Genomic DNA, 15,855 nt, shown 5'->3' with positions numbered 1-15,855 from the left:
CCCCCCCGCCTCACCCCCTTCTCTCCTAGATGCAGTTTGGGAAGACAGAGTTGGTAGGGACACTGGGCCCCCCACCACAGTGCAGAACTATGAGATTTTCATGGAAACTAAAGGGCCTCGAGTCCAGATAAGCTTGGGACTCAGGCCCACTCTGTCTGCTAGACGGTCTCAAGTAGCACGCAGATGTGAAAGGCCCTGACAAGGCCCGCAGCAAAGAAGCACTTCCCCCTGCCCCGAGTATGCCATGTCCTGTCCAGGTGGCAGAGCTACACCCGCCCCCTGCAGGAACTCCATCCTGCACCCCCTGCTGGGGTTCCCCACCCCCAGAATTAGCCTTTGGATTCGACCGTGTCAGGGTCACTGCCACCCTTGTCAGGAGCAGTTCCACTGGGGGAGTGGACGCAAGTTCACGAGACAGAGAGGAGGTGAGGGGGAGAGATGTCGGTGGGGACACAGGCTCTCGAGGCACCAGAGGGCAGGGGAGCGTGGCAGGCGCTGGGGGCCCGGCTGTGGCACCGAGGGGGTGGCCCAGGAGGGAGGGAACTTCGGTGTGGCCATCAAGTGGACACTGAAGAGGCTGCTGTGCCCCTTTGGGGCTCATGCCCCGTGGCTCCCTTTCCAGAAGGGAGGCGGGGCCCTCAGGAAGGCAGCTGAGCCAGGCGGGCCTGCGCTGAGCGGAGCCAGGCCCCGGGCCGGGGGCAGCCTCCCACACTGCATGCCCGTCCCCGCCTGTCCCAGAAGCTCCGCCGTCCCCCACCAGAGCCCTGTCCCGTGCCCTGCCCTCCAGGAGGTGGTGCTGGCGGTGCTCCGGCCGGTGCTAAACGCGGGGGCACCCGGGGACCCCGGCGCCATCACACGGGAGAAGGCTCCCTGCTGTCCCTGACCTTCATTTGCCAACAGGGCCGCAGGGGCCCGCGGAGAGTGACCGTCGGCGTCCCAGGGCCAAGTTGGGCGCGGCCGTCCTCACCCCTGACACCTGGGGTCCTGGCTGGTCCCGACGCACGTGCCGATTCCGCGGGAGCAGACAGGAGCCCAGCATTGCAGACCCGGCCGGGCCTAGCGGCCTGCTCACCCCCCTTTCGTCTCTCCGCAGGCCCTTTCCCTCGGAGGAGACCGCAGAGAACGACGATGATGTCTACCGCAGCNGGGGAAGTCTGGGCAGGGCCTCTCCGCTCGGGCTCCACAGGCCAGAGGGAGAAGGCAGGCGTCCATGAGATCTCAGATGAGCGTGTCTTCACCTCACACCTCCCTCTGTGTTCTGGAAGGCTCCCAGCTCCTGCTGGCCGTGGAGAGAGCTGGGGTTTCCAGAAGCAGGGCCCCTGGAGTACAGGCCACAAGCAGAGCGGTCTGTGGGTTCAGGGCTGTCTCGTGGCCCGAAAGGGTGGGTGAGGGGCTGAGGCCGGGTCACCTGAAGCCGCAGGGGCGCCCACCCCCTTCTCCGTGGCCCACCCTGCATCACTGTGCCTGCTTCCTTCCTGCTGCACCTCACGCAGCCCAGGCCCGGCCTCAGTGTCCTGGGGCCCCAGGGGCCAACTAGGAGCCTGGGAAGGTGGCCCTTCTCGAGGAGGTGGTCCGGCCCTGCAGGGTCAGCTGTGGCCGAGGGCCACGCAGCTGCTGCTCAGAGAAGGAGGCAATGACATTAAGAGTGCGCCCCCTTAGTCTGCTGAGCTCCCGGTGAATGCAGTCCCTGCCAACGCAAATCCTAGATTACGGGGACGGGGGATGACTCTGCGTCTGTAACTTGCGGTTGTCCCTGCTTCTAGTTTAATACGTTTTTCAGGCTTGTTCCCCTTCCTCCTTTCACCGAGAAGCACGTTCCCCTCGCCTCCTGCCTCTGTGGGCTCGGGATTGATACTTACCCATGATGGCAATCTACAAGATACAGGCAGACCTGCCGCTTCCTGCCTGGCCCCGCCGGGGGACGGGAGGTGGCTGCGAGTCCTCCAGGCCGGGGCCGGGGCTCCGGGCTGACGCCCGACAGCGGCAGGGAGCAGGCCGTGACATCTGGAGTGGAGCATCTGACCCCTGGCCTTGGGCTCCTGGCCGGGCATCCAAAGTGATAACCACCTGGTGCCCTTGAAGGCCCTCCCTCCCGGCCGCCCCGACCTCAGACACTTAGCAGCTGTCTGAGTTTGTCAGACGCCGGCTCCCCGCGGGGGACTGGTGTGGTTCTCGGGGCGCCGGTGAGGGGCCACCCTGTGCCCGTGGCCCCATGTACACCTGTCATTCCCGCGGTCAACGTGTGTGTTCAGTTACCACTGAACAGCAGCGCTTTCTGTGTGTCAGCTCAGGGCCAGGCGCTGGGGGCAGGGGAGGGACACCCGTCCCTGCTTCCTACGACTCCGGGCTCGGCGGAGGGTGGGGTCCCGTATATCGAACAGGCCCTTTCAGGGCAGTGTGGTGAGGATTGCAGGAGGGGGCGAGGCTGCCTCTGGCGTTGCTGGAGGAGAGATGGGGTCCCCCGTGTGCGGCCCGTTGGGAACACACCTTAGAGAGGTCTTTCCCACTGGGGGCGTCTAGAGCCTTCGCTGTCCCCAGTGTCCCCAGGCGGTTACTGAGAGCCTTGTGGCATCAGCCCACAGGACACTGCTCCACGGGGAGAGCCCGGCCGCCGGGAGCAGGAGGCTCTGCGTCAGCAGCCGGCGGCACAGCCTGTCCCGTCCGACGGGCCTGGGAGCCTCGGCTCTGTCACCTCCTCACGTGCTCTTTTCAAGTTACCCACCTCTGTGCCTCGGTTTCCCTCTGCGTACCGCGCGGCATCAGGATCGGCCTCGGGAAGACCGTCAGTGATGGTGGGTGGCACAGCGCCCCGTGGGCACACCGGGGGCCCTGTCTGCCCGTTTCACCGAGATTGTGGCTCCCCCCCTCCCCCCCCCCAGCTTCCAAATGGCTGGGGCAGTGCCGTCCAGGAGAACGGGGACACAAGCCACACGTGTGACCATAGGTTTTCCAGCAGCCGCATCAAAACACACAGAGAAATAGGTGAAGTTAAGTGTAGGAATGTGCTTTTAACCCCACGCACCCAAAGCGTGTGGTCAGCGAGAGCCATTGTTATTTGCCTTCTCTGGTGCTTCACAAAGGCCAGCGTGGCGCGTGTGGCGCTGACGGCACAGCTCAGTTCACCCGCCGCGTCCGCGAGCTCGTAGTCACGTGCAGCTGGTGGCCCCTGTGTGGGCGGCACAGGTCTCGGGTCCAGAACATGGTTCCGGGAGCCGGTGCGGAGCCCTCCCCACGTCTGGACGGCTGGTGCTGGGCTAGCGCTGTGCGCCCATGCGCTCCGAGCTCACCTTCTAGATCACTGAATCCTGTGTGACCAAGTAATAGAGCAGCTGGTTGAAAACATTAACAGGAAATAATTGTCACTTAAGTGGCCTATTTCCAGCTCCTGGGGCACCATCACTGACCACAGGGCTGGCGAGAGAGGCCCTCGGCTTCTTCCTGGTCCTCCCCGTGCGTAGGCCTGAGGGCTGTGCTCTCGGGGTCTTCTCTCCCCCACCCCCACCCCTGCAGGGCAGGGGCTGTGCTCTCCGGGTCTCTCTCCCCCACCCCCCACACTTGGACATGGCAGCTTTGGGATTTGGAAGTACATGTTCCCTGTGCTTTGGAACTAGGAGTTTGCAGAGAGTTTTCTTGCCCCAGATGAGGCCGGGGTGGGCGGCTGGGTCACAGCCACAGGACACCTCTGCTCAGCAGCCCTGCCGGGGGAACGGGGGTGGGAGGCAGGGACAGGGTGTCAAGCTCCACAGTGACGGATGTCCGGCCAGCCACTCGGGAGCTCTGTGGGAGGGCGGGGAGGCCGCGGTGCCCTGACATGTGCGGCTCCGACTAGAAGGGCCGCCTCCTGAGACCCCGGAGCGTATGGCCTTGGGCTCTGCTGTCCAGGCTCAAGACCGGGGCTCTGGCTTTGCTCCGTGACATTGCCTGTCCTTTCCAGGGGCCTCTGTTGCCCGGGTGACAGTGCCCTTGACTCCTGGCGTGTTGGCAAGCACCTGCGTGTTCCAGCCTGAGGAGAGGCGAAGGCGCTGTTCTGTCTTACCCAGACACGTTAAATCCTTCTCAGGGCCTCAGTTTCCCCACCCCTGAAATGAAAGCAGCAGCCGGTTGGTGTGTGGCCCCCTTGGAACTTGAAGGAGCCGCGGCTTTATGACCGAGAAGCCCCTGCTGCTCTGCCCCCTCCTCGCTTCCTGGGGGTCGGAGTGATTTTCAGGCATAAACAAGTGTGATTGTGGCGCGGCAGGGGACGGAATGTATCCGAAAACCTATCCCTGCGTGCTTTGCTGAATCCTGAAGTCACTTTACGGCTTTCAACGTGCTGTGTTCGCATTGTTGGGATAATTTTTTTAAATGTTAATTTACTTATTTTTGAGAGAGACAGAGTGCAGGCGGGGGAGGGGCAGAGAGAGAGAGGGAGACACAGAATCAGAAACAGGCTCCAGGCTCTGAGCTGTCAGCACAGAGCCCGATGCGGGGCTCAAACCCTCGGAGCTGAGATCATGACCTGAGCCGAACCTGGGCACGTAACTGACTGAGCCAACCAGGCTCCCCTAGGGATAATTTTTTGATGTTTATTTATTAATTTTCAGAGAGAGAGAGAGAGAGAGAGAGCAGGGGAGGGGCAGAGAGAGCGGGAGAGAGAGAATCCCAAGCAGGTCCCTCACTGTCAGCACACAGCCCAACTCGGAGCTCAGACTCATGAACCGTGAGATCATAACCTGAGCTGAACTCAACCGACAGAGTCACCCAGGTGCCCGTGGGGTAATCTTTTAAGATGCGTAAAATGTAGGAATGTCCCAAGCTGATGCTCCTTCAAGGGCACAAGGACATCTTGCAGCAGGGTCTTTCCTGTCCTTGGGAGGGAGGTGGGGCGCACAGGGGTGGGGGCAGACGCTGTGCTCCTGCCCCCCCCAGTGTCCCTTACGGGCAGGGGATGAAGAGCAGTCACTGCCCGACCATGACCTTCACCCAAGTGACATCATATCGCCCCCTGCCCCCCATCCTTGCCCGGCCGCCTCTCCCAGCTGCAAAGAAAGCTTGTCCAAAAACTATCCCAAGTTCACGGAAGTTCAAGCCACCTGTCCCCGTGGTCTGGAGAAGCCACCTGAGCCCCCCTCCCGCCCCCCCCCCCACCCTTCCAGAGTTGGCAACAGGACAGGCTGGGCAGAGGGCGGTCCGTCTGAGCCCTGCCCGGCACACAGGCTCTAGCGCCTTCCTGTCATTCTGGTGATGGACATGGCTGGCCGCCCCGCGCTGGGCTCCCCACAGCTCTGAGATGTCCTGCTCTGCACCCCGGGACCATCTCGGTCTCTCCGTGCACGGGCCTGGGCTGCCCTGGCCGGCCTGGGGCTTTGGTGACCTTGCAGCCCCCCGGCACCGTGGGAAACAAGTCTGCTGCTTCTCTGTGCCGGAGCCGGCACGAGGGGACATTCATGCGTCCCGGCCGGCAGACAGAGCGCAGGCTGCTGAGAGCTTTTATTTTAATACCTCATTAGGCCCGGTCTCTGCCCGACCACGGCTGTCCCAGCGACTGCGGCCTCTCTGCAGGGGGGTGGGGGGAGGGGGGTGCAGTGTGGAAGGGCAGCCTTCAAGATGTGCATGTTCAGCCTGGTCCCAGAAGGAGGCAGGGATCAGCTGCACTTGGCCAGACGGAGAGGTTCACCTTCTGTCTAACGAAGGCCCCTCTAAATCGCTTCTTGACACCGTCTTCTGAGACTCTGAGTGTGAAGACGAGGCCTCGCTAATGTTATTTGTCCTGTGCTCAGCCATACCTGACACAGTGGCACTTGAATAGGCATAACACCCTGGATTGCATCATAAAAAGCCCTGTCGTGTGCCGTTACCAGGTAACCAAATACAAAACCGCATCCTACAAAACCCCGCCTAGAGGTCACCTCCTCCAAGAAGCCACCCTGACTTTACTCTGCTGAATGAAGTCTTTCTCCTTTAGAAGATTAAAAAGCAGCCCGGGATTATCTTTGTCACTGTTAGTGTTGGCTCCCTGGGTTTGTCCCCCACCCCCGGAGCTGAGCTCCCGTTTAAGGACGGGCAGCTTCACCTGAGCCCTGCACACTGGCACAGAGGATGCGCCCGGTGGTTGTGGGCAGGCCCCTAGCTTTGCTCTTTCTGTTCTGAGGACCAGGGCGGCCGTCCCTCAGTGCCAGGCCCTGTTCTTTCGCACCACTGCAAAGTGGGTGGTCCTGCCCCCGATCTGCAGTTGACGAGGTTAAGGCTCAGAGAGGGTAGATGACTTGCCTGTGGTCACACAGCACACTTCACATGAACCCGGAGCCGTCTGCCGCTGTGGCCCAGGCCATTCCTCTGGGCCTTACCCTTAAGACCCAGCGCAGGGGGTGGGGACGCCCTTGTACCGCTTAGGAAGTATCCCAGGAAAGAGAGAGCTTCAGTGGGGAGCACAGTGCCAGGTGAACGGGGCTTCCCCTGGGAGCCGTGGTCCCGGCTTGGTGTGCTCCTGCGTGGCTTCGCAACCTTGGGGGACTGTCTTGCCCTCTCTGGGCCCTGGTTTCCCCACCTGCGGGAAGGGCAGCCGCGTGGAAGCAGCTCCCTGTCCCTTATCTGTCTGTCCCTACAAGCAGCCATCCAGCCCACAGCTCGGAGGTCCCCTCTCTCCGCTGCTCGGGGCAGGTGGAGTCAGGAGGTGTCTGATTCGGTTTCCAAGTCACAAGTTAATGGGAGCTCGGGCTCCGTGTCCCCGGCCTCAGGCAGCCCGGGGCCAGCGCACCCCCGTGCCGTCAGCAGGGATGCTCTGTATTTTATGTCTGCTATAAACACGTGGGTTCGCCCGGGGCCGAACGTGGGGGGTTTGTTCGCTGTTCTTTGATTTTCCTCGGGCGGCGGGGGCAGCAGCTGATGCTCTGTAACGAAATCGGGGCGGGCAGGCCAGGCTTCTGGGGCCCGGGGTCGGAGGCGGCCGGGGAGGCGGGTTCGACCCTCTCCGAGGGGCAGCAGGCCATTGTGAGGACGAAAATAATTGTCGGGATTTAGCATCTGTCAGAGCAGCTGTCCGCTGGAAGACTGCGGGAGCAGAACGACGGGAGGGAGGGGGCTGGGGAGGCCGAGGGGGATTGGGCAGGTCTCGCTGGGGCATGAGCCGGCCCCGAGGCTCACCTGCCCTTTCCGATTTGGTCCAGGATCCCCCCCCCCCCGGTCCCCGCCCCATTCACACTGTCCTTGGACTTGCTTGTAGGTCGGGGGGCATCTCTGAAACCCGTGAGGCCCAGGTCAGCGCTGATGCCTGGGCTCCGGGCTCCCAGCCTCTTACGTTTCAAAACCTGGGCGTATCTAGTGCCGATGGGGTGTTTATGGAGTGCAGGCCCCCGTGCTAACTATGGGCCCCATCGAACCCCCCCTCCAACCCCCTGCAGGTGCAGGCAGGTGGCTTACAGAGCACTTGCTGGAGGCTAGGCCTCAGCTAGCCATTTGCATCATGGCTGATGTTCCACCAGGGGGTTGGGGTTATTCCCACTTCACAGATGGGGAAACTGAGCCTTAGGCTCTTCTGCCCAGAGTGACAGAGCCAGGAACTAGCAGGGCTGAGGATCCAGCCAGGACCCGCCTGACTGCTTCGCCTCAGGGTCGGGGGAACTAGCCAGAGTCGCATTCCCGAGGAATGGAGGCCCGGCATGCCCCTGTCTGCCCTGAGGAGGTGGGGACCCGTCGGCTCTGGTCCGGTGCTGACCGAGGGCTGTTAGGCACACAGTCCAGCATGGCAGGGACGTTGGTTTTTTCCATGAAGTGTAGCCTCTGGGAACTTACAGCCTCCATGAGGCACATCTCTGCCGGCCCGAGAGACTGATGGGCACAGAATCAGGGTGCAGTTGGAACAGCATGACGCGAAAGCTAACGGAGCCCGACGGAATGGCCCTCTGCTGACGCACAAGGCGCTGTCGGATTTTGCAGGACTGGGGGCGGTTGGGCTGGGGCTGGGTCAAGTGCGCCAGGCCCAGATGGGAGGCCCCTTCCCCCGTGGGGCCGTGTCCAGGCCCTGGGTCACAGCCAGACACACAGGGAGCCTTGTCACCGGAGCCAGAGGCCAGGGTCCCCAGACACTCAGACCCTCGGGAGGCCTTCCGCCCCCTCCCCAGCCCCACATCTGTCGTCTCCTTTTCCTTTCCTTCGACACCCACGGCCGTCAGGTGCACTGGACCCAGCTGGTCATGACAGAGACTAATCTGTTTCAACAGATGCCTGAGACTTGTAATCTGGCCCCTACCCCGTTCAGGAAACTCACTCCTGGAGACGATGCCTTTGCTAGAAAGCAAGGTGCAGGTGGGACGTCCGTGCCAGTGTTGGCCAGAGGGACACAACTGTTGGGACCCAGAGCCTGTCACCCCATGCAGATGACAATCCTGCATTCTAGAAGCATCTGTATCTCAGACATAACTGCTGCCCTGTCAGCCTGCCCACCTGGACAGTGAGGTCCACGGCATAGAGTCGATACCTTCGTCAAGTCGCTGGCACAGAATCGGTCTTAGGATAGGTATTGATTTAACCACTCAAATCTGGTAGGTGTCTTCTCAGTTGCCGAGTTAAACAAATGTTTGATTTTACTGCCATAATTTTTTTAAGGTTTCTTTAAGTACTTTCTGTACCTAGTATGGGGCTCAAACTCATGACCCCGAGATCAAGAGTCACATGCTCTTCTGACTGAGCCAGCCAGGTGCCCTCATAATTTTGTGTTAATTAAGAAGAAACCCACTTCTTTGCTCTTTCGTTTATTCCCCTCCCTTCTCCCATAACATGGAGCACACACGAAGTGATGTTCTAGTGCCGCTGTTTTGTGATTTCAGGTAATATGCATGAACCTGTATGTCTTAGTGCTCATTGGCCTGAATTAAACAGCATTTGGGAGGGGCGCCTGGGTGGCTTAGTCGGTTAAGCGTCCGACTTTCGCTTAGGTCATGATCTCGCGGTTCGTGGGTTCGGGCCCCGCGTCGGACTCTGTGCTGACTGCCAGCTCAGAGCCTGGAGCCTGTTTCAGAGTCTGTGATTCCCTCTCTCTCTGACCCTCCCCTGCTCACGCTGTCTCTCTCTCTGTCTCCTAGAAATAAATAAAACATTAAAAAAATAAAAATAAAAAAAAAATAAACAGCATTTGGGAGAGTATTTTCATAAGTGAAAAAAAGATAAATGTAGACAGCGCAGGGTTGTGAGTGGTCCACGCTGTATGCTGAGGACCCCAGAGAAGGGGAAACTGAGGCCATTACAGACTGACCATTCACCTGCCAGCACTCAGCAGGCTTTGGGCAACAGACACCTTGCCCAGCAGAGACAAGGGGCGGTGTCTGCATTTTTTAGATTTTTCTGTCGTAAGTTGAGACACCAGAATACAGCTCTTCTTCTCCGGTGTCTGGGGGCCTGTTTTCAGCCGCAGGGCCCTGAGTGAATCAGAAGAGAGGCAATGGAAAGGGTGCGGAAAGAGGGATCTCCATGTGAATGAATTCCCCTCTTTATTGATTTTGAGAAAGGAAACAGGCTGAGAATCTGGTAATGGATGCATGTTGGTGTAACCGCCCCGGGTGTGTTCCCAGGGCCCTAGTCTGTGATGTGTTGTCCCTTCTGAGTACAGGGAAGGGGGAGGGGACGGTGTCCTGTCACTATACCCTGGAGGGACCCCAGGTTCTGCAGGCTGTGCTCACTGTGAGAGGGATTGGGGAGTCTGTAACTTTTGCCCAAGGGCACTTCCCAGCCCAAGTAGAAAGCTGCAGTCCCGCCGGCTTGAGGTGTCAGAGGAAAGACATTGAGGCTGGTAGAGTGGCCAGAAAGTTAGGAGGAGAATGCTGGAAGGGAGGGACCCGGAGAACAGGAGCCCCACAATCTATTACTCCACTAAAAGCCTTGGCTGGCCATTAAACCTCACCACACAAGAAAGACCCTGAGGTTTCCAGTAAAAAAGGGGAGAAAAAACAACAACAGGCAGAAGCAGAATTCAGCATCCACTTGGGCTGGCCGCTCACTGCTGGGAAGAGAGTTTGAAGTTTGAGTCCAGTTAACTGTCTGCTAGAACATGTATTCAGTAGAAATAACGGAATCTCTGTAATGTGTCCTTTGTCAGGTCTGATGTCTAATAAAAAGTCATCAGACTTGCAAAGAAACATACAAGAGTCATATTCGGGATGAAAAAGTCAATAAGGAGCCAACCTTGAGAAGACTCGGTGTTACCGTAAGCAGTTTTGTAAACGTGGTCAGGGACTTAGAGGAAAGTATCTGCCAAGCGAGTGAACAGATCGGTGCCCTCAGCAGAGAGGTAGACACTTTAAAAAGGGCCAAGTGGAAACGTTAAAACTGAAAAGCATGATTGCTGAAATGGACAGTCCCTGGATCTGCTTTAATAGAAGACGACAGATGGCAGGGGAGGGAGTCGCCGACTTGAAGATCATTCGGTGGAAGCAGTCCACCTTAAGTAACAGAGAAAAGGAGATTGGAAGCTACCAGCAGAGCCTCCGACGCATGGGACCGAAAGGTCCAACACAGGTGTAACTGGAGTCCTAGAAAGAGAAGAGAAAGAGAATGAAATGCAGCATATATACCATGTTCATGGATTGGAGGAGGATAATGTCAGGATGCTCATTCTCCCAGCAGGCTGGGCTTTTTGTTTTTGATTTTTTTTATTGACAAGATGATTATAAAGTTTATACAGAAATAAAGAGGACCTTAGAATAGCCCTAAACAGTCTCATAAAAGAATAAAGCTCGGGACTTAAACCACCCAGTTTCAAGACTTTCTATTAAAAAAAAACTAATCAAAAAGGAGTGCTATTGCCGTGAGCACAAGGTGAATAGGTTGACGGGATAGATAGTAAAATTCCAAAGTAGACCCGCACTCCTGTGGTCAGTTGGTCTTGGCCAAAGAGATCTAAGCGATCCAGTGGGAAGAAGAAAGTTTTCAACAAATTGTCCTGAAAACTCCCAGGTATGCCTGAGGAGAAACGGAAGACAGTCTCCTCCCCATGCCATACACGAAAGTCTGAGCTGGATCAGAGGGCTATAAGCTGAAATTATATAGCTTTTAGAAGAAAAAATAAGCTTTGTAGCTTAGATTCGGTGCACCTGGGTGGCTCAGTCAGTTGAGCGTCTGACTTTGGCTCAGGTCATGAGCTCATGGTTCGGGGGTTCGAGCTGACAGCTCAGAACCTGGAGCCTGCTTCCAATTCTGTGTCTCCCTCTCTCTCTGCCCTCCCCTGCTCACACCGTGTCTCTGTTTCTCTCTCTCTCAAACATTACAAAAAAAAGTTGGAGGCAACCCAAGCGTTCATCAAAAGGAGAATGGGGGACAAATTGTGGGTTGTTCAGACAGTGGTTGGTCCTCGGCAATAAACGGGAGTGAACTGCCGTGCAGGCAACACCATCGATGAATCACAGATGTGAAATTGGGGGCAAAGAAGCCACAAAAGTGACCGTAACACGGGCTGGCATGGATGTCCAGTTCGAGAACAGGAAAGACAAGTCTTTGGAGAAGCATAGTCTGTAGGATGGTCACGGGGAAAGAGGAGGGGATTGATCAGGAAGAGGAGGAACTTTTCGGGGCAGATGGGAATGTTCTATAAAGGGACGGGTGTGAGTTACACGGTGGTATCCATTTCTCGAAGGGTATAGTAAGGGTGTGTGTGTCTTGATCTGTGGAAAGGGTAGCAGAAACTTGGTGGAAACCCATCGTGGGCTTTGCGGCCGTGCCTGAAACCCGGCAGGGCTCTGTAGACGTGGGGTGTGCCTGAGCGGATGAGTGAGCTCAGACTTGCAGGTGGTCAGGGAATGCGGAGGCGGAGAAAGGCCAGCTGCTCAAAGCATCCTCTCTGGTCCAGCCTGTGCAGGATATTTCTCCAGCCTTCACCACCCTTTTTCTCCTTAAAATACTACGGCTCTTCTTAGGCTCATAGTGGGGCTGGTGCCTGCTTCACCCCGAGATCCGTAGATCCACCCTCGTTTTCTCCGAAGGCTCCTCAGTGCCAAGTCCAGAGCTTGGCACGTCATCAGGCATTCAGTGCAGGAAAGTGTGGTGACTGATCCACCTGGCCGGGAGGCAGCAGAACAGGATCCAGAAGATCCAGAAGGTCTTGGCAAGGTCCCTGGCACCGCGCACCCCGGCTTTCTCGACTCTACCACAGAGCACCTTGCGCTTGTTGGCGAAAGCAAAGAAATTGCATCTGGAGCTCGGGTTGTGGCTGACCCGAGGCGGGACTGTGCCGAGGTCTTCCCTTCTGAGCAGGGTGGGATGGAGTCCGGGGGTCCGTTGGGATGTCCCCTGAAAATTTGGGCCTAAGAGGGGGACCCCTGTGCCGACGGTTGGCTGTCCCCGAACCAGGTGACCTTGAGACCCCTCTCCGGGCCTGTTTTCAGTCTGCGTTATCACCTCATCAGCTCTTGGCATATTTAACTGTCATGGGCCCCTCACCTCCTTCCCCCGGCCCATCAGAGCAGAGCTGAGGTCTGTCTCCAGACGGTGTGAATGGCCTCAGCTGCCTTTGAACTTGTCCTACTTAGTAGCCCACACGAGCTTCCCTGTCTCTGCTCTGTCACGCGCCGTCAGAATTCTTGACAGTGGCTTTGTCACCAGCCTCGCTCTGCCGCGGGACAAGCATCTGGGTGGGCGGGCCCCCACCAAGGAGAACCCAGACAGTACTTGCCTGGATGCCCAGTCACCTGGTGGGCACAGCTACCGGAGTGTTTCCTTTGGGGACAGAGTCTGGAGAGGTAGGGAGGTGCTTTGTGTCTACTTACACGAGGGCCCTTCCTCAGGCCCGCCCAGGGCACCAGCCTCGGAGTCTGTACGTTCTTACCCGTGAGTTGCAAACACCTTCCCAGCTCCGCTCCCTGCTGGTTCCAAGCAGGGCTTCTGCCACCTCCGTCTGGGCGCTGCACTGCCATGTGAGGCCTCAGGACGGCCATCCGGACCCACGCAGAGGGCCGGCGGAGGGGAGAGAATGTGCCTGGGCGAGCTCTCCCCTCCCAGCTACCTGGGGCCTAAGTGTGGGTCCGTCCTCTGTGAAATGGCCATGATGCTCTCTGCCTCCCAGGATTTGTGAGGTTAAAAGGCATAAATGTTTTTCAAGTGCCTCCCAGGGCTCACCAGGGGGCGGGTGTCTGTTCGTGTGGTTAGCGAGTCCAGTGCCAAGTGACCTGTCCCCAGCCAGCTTCTGCCCTGTGGCCAGCTTCGGGCTTCCTCACACATGGAGTGAAACAAGGTACCCAGAGCCACAGCCTCCTCTCCTCCCCTCGCCTATCGGCTGCCTGTGGGGGGTCTCATCCAGTCCGGAGCTGATTCATGGCCCCCCAGGTCCCCCCAGAGGGAAGCCCAGACCGGTCATGCCCAGTCTCACCGAGAGGCCCCTGGGGCTTTGGCTGCAGAGGCCTTTCCCGAAGACAGGCTCTCCTCCCTAACTCAGGCCGTCCCCGCCTGTCTGATGACAGCTAATATTCACAAGCCAGGTCTGACACGGGGTGAGAAACCCTTCGTAAGAGCTGCTGGGTGTCATTTCTTCTCTCTCCGTCCCCTGTCGTTTGGTCGCCTTGAATTCTGGCCACCTGGTGCCGTGGGGGAGGGGAGGTGTTTTCCTGAATCTCTGTGCCTTCCGGAAGCCGACTTTGCCACGTGCCACTTTGAGCCCAGGCTCTGTGACTCAGGTGGCCAGGCACATGTAGGGATGGCTTGGGCTTCCGGGGCCAGCTGCCCTCTGAGCACGGCCTGCCCTGAGGACGGGCCCCACAGCAGACGGAAGGGCTAGTCAGTCCTGGGTCGGGGACAGAGTAACCCCGCCACACGTAGTTGGATTGGCTCATTTGCCGAAGCAGTGAAATATCTGCTGAGCTCCCACCGCCTACCAGGAAGGGTGATCTGAAGGGGTTAAGTAGCTGGCTTTTGTCCAGGGAAGAAATGGGCTCATCCTCAGGCACTTATAAAATAACTAATGGGAGATGCAGCGGGAAGGATGTCCTTTGTATGAGAACACTGGTGGTGGCATCCCTGAAGGCCTCCTGGAGGAGGTGTCCCATGACCCACGTCTGGCAGGGCTGGGGGGTAGGAGAGGACAGCTTGTTAGAGGAGAATCAGCATGGTCAGGCGCTGAAACAAAGTTTGGTTGTATTATAAAGTGAGTGGTGACTTCCTGGCACTGGTTTGGGAAGCTGCACCCCAAACTCCGTGTCCGTCTCCACTGGCTCTGCTTCCTTTTACCACCGGGCAGGTGCGGGCTCTGCTCCTTGACCCCCCGACCTGGGCTGACCGGGGGAGAGGCCCGGAGACAGCCCCAGAGCAGGGCACTCCGGGTGACTAGCCGCACGAGAATTCTCTTCAGGCAGTGACTCACCCTGGGCCTCCAGCGCGAGTCCCCAGTACTGACTAAAGGGTGGAGGAGTTGGGTGTGATCACGGTACATCCTTCTAGAAGGGCGGCAGGCACAGCACGAGGGGATGGGATGCTCTCGCGCTGCCTGGTTCAAACTCCGAGAAGCCTTGGGGAGACAGGCCCCCCACGCCTGTGCCTCCCCTGCAAGGCCCCTTGTACTGCGTCCCCGTGCAGACGTGGCCGGAACCTGCCCTCCATCCCCCTGACCCCCCATCTCTCCCGCGCAGTGAGCATGACCTGGGGGAAGACATCTACGACTGTGTCCCGTGCGAGCACGAGGGAGACGACATCTACGAGGACATCATCAAGGTGGAGGTGCAGCAGCCCATGGTGAGCCGTCCGTCGCGCGCAGCCCAGCCCAGCACCTTCTCTCAGAGCTCCGAGCCGCCGGGGCGGGGGGCACAGCAGGGCAGAGGGAGCCCCAGAGGCTGCACCCCAGTCCTTCCCGGCCCCCCTGGGTTCCTCCCCTTCCTTGGGCCCAGTCCTCCCTCCAGAACATTCTAAGAGACCAGGGTGTAACACCACTGCCACTGAGGACCCCGGACGTGCTGCCCCCCCAGGACTGAGCAGGAATCCAGGCGCTTTCTGCTGGCGAGTCTGGGTGTTCGGATGCGCCCGGCGCGCCTCGCTTTACTCCTTTGTGCGCAGAGCGAGGAGCCCAGTGGCTCAGTCAGCAGCTGTGCGCCTTCATGTGGCGGGAGGATGCGTGTTTCCCACGGGCGCTGGCTGACGCTGTCCAGGACACCAGTGTGCCGCAGGGCGGGTTCCTTGTGGGCAGCTGCTGTGCGGAGGGTGGGGGCCCTGCAGGCCTGGGATGGGGAGGGGGAGGGCCTGGAGGGGACGAGCGAAGCCCCCTGCGTCCCCGCGCTCCCCGGGGCTGGTTCAGATGCACTTGCCAACTGTGGAGGCTTTTTGATGCTTTTCGCTGAAGAAATGGGAATGTCTCAAAAGGCAAATCTCTGTTTTTCTCCCGTGTGGGAGTGGCCAGCTGGTGTGGGGGGACCTGGAGGGGGGGACACGGTGGGGTGACACGGAGGGGGCGACGCTGGGGGGACCTGCCCTCTCCCGGCGTCAGGCCAGGAGATGCAGAGAAATGTGACTGAGGCTGCTTTTCAGAAGGGCTTTCTCATTCTGCCCCTGAAGGCTCTGAAGGGCCCCCACGTTTTCCAGGGGTCTCTCTCTGTGACCCCAGGTCTGCCCAGGGCCAGTTCTGCCCCTCCCCCAGAGAGCCTGGCTGTGGGGCAGCTCTGCCCTGAACCTTCCCGGGAGGTCAGTTACGGGGCTGGAAGGGGCTGGAAGACCAGGCGGTTGCCCCGCCGACGGGCATCCTTGGCCTGGAGACCTGCCAGCATTCTGGGTCTGGGGCCAGCCCGCTCCCAAGCCCTTATGTCCTGTGGCCACACGGAGCACAACGAGCCGTCTGGGCCTTTGCCTGGAGGAGAGGCCCCGGAGGGGAGGGGGCAGCCCCCAGAGCCTGCTGCTGTCCCTGGTCCTGAAGTG

General features: G+C 59.1%; 1 protein-coding gene across 1 annotated transcript in view; it reads left to right on the top strand.

Moving 5' to 3' along the window:
• Nucleotides 1-438: 438 nt before the first annotated feature.
• The window catches only part of VAV2 (vav guanine nucleotide exchange factor 2), a 51,687-nt gene continuing 36,270 nt past the window's right edge, over nt 439-15,855 (top strand). Inside the window, exons 1-5 of the mRNA XM_077774621.1 lie at nt 439-444; nt 623-814; nt 909-1,152; nt 1,266-1,324; nt 14,395-14,685. Of these exons, the coding sequence (XP_077630747.1) occupies nt 439-444; nt 623-814; nt 909-1,152; nt 1,266-1,324; nt 14,395-14,685 (792 nt within the window). The remainder of the gene's footprint in view (nt 445-622; nt 815-908; nt 1,153-1,265; nt 1,325-14,394; nt 14,686-15,855) is intronic.

Source organism: Crocuta crocuta, unplaced genomic scaffold (genome assembly GCF_008692635.1).
Source record: "Crocuta crocuta isolate KB4526 unplaced genomic scaffold, BGI_CrCroc_1.0 scaffold458, whole genome shotgun sequence".
Lineage (NCBI taxonomy): Eukaryota > Metazoa > Chordata > Mammalia > Carnivora > Hyaenidae > Crocuta > Crocuta crocuta.
Note: the sequence above shows the minus strand (reverse complement) of the source record. Positions and strands in the feature narration are given on the sequence as shown.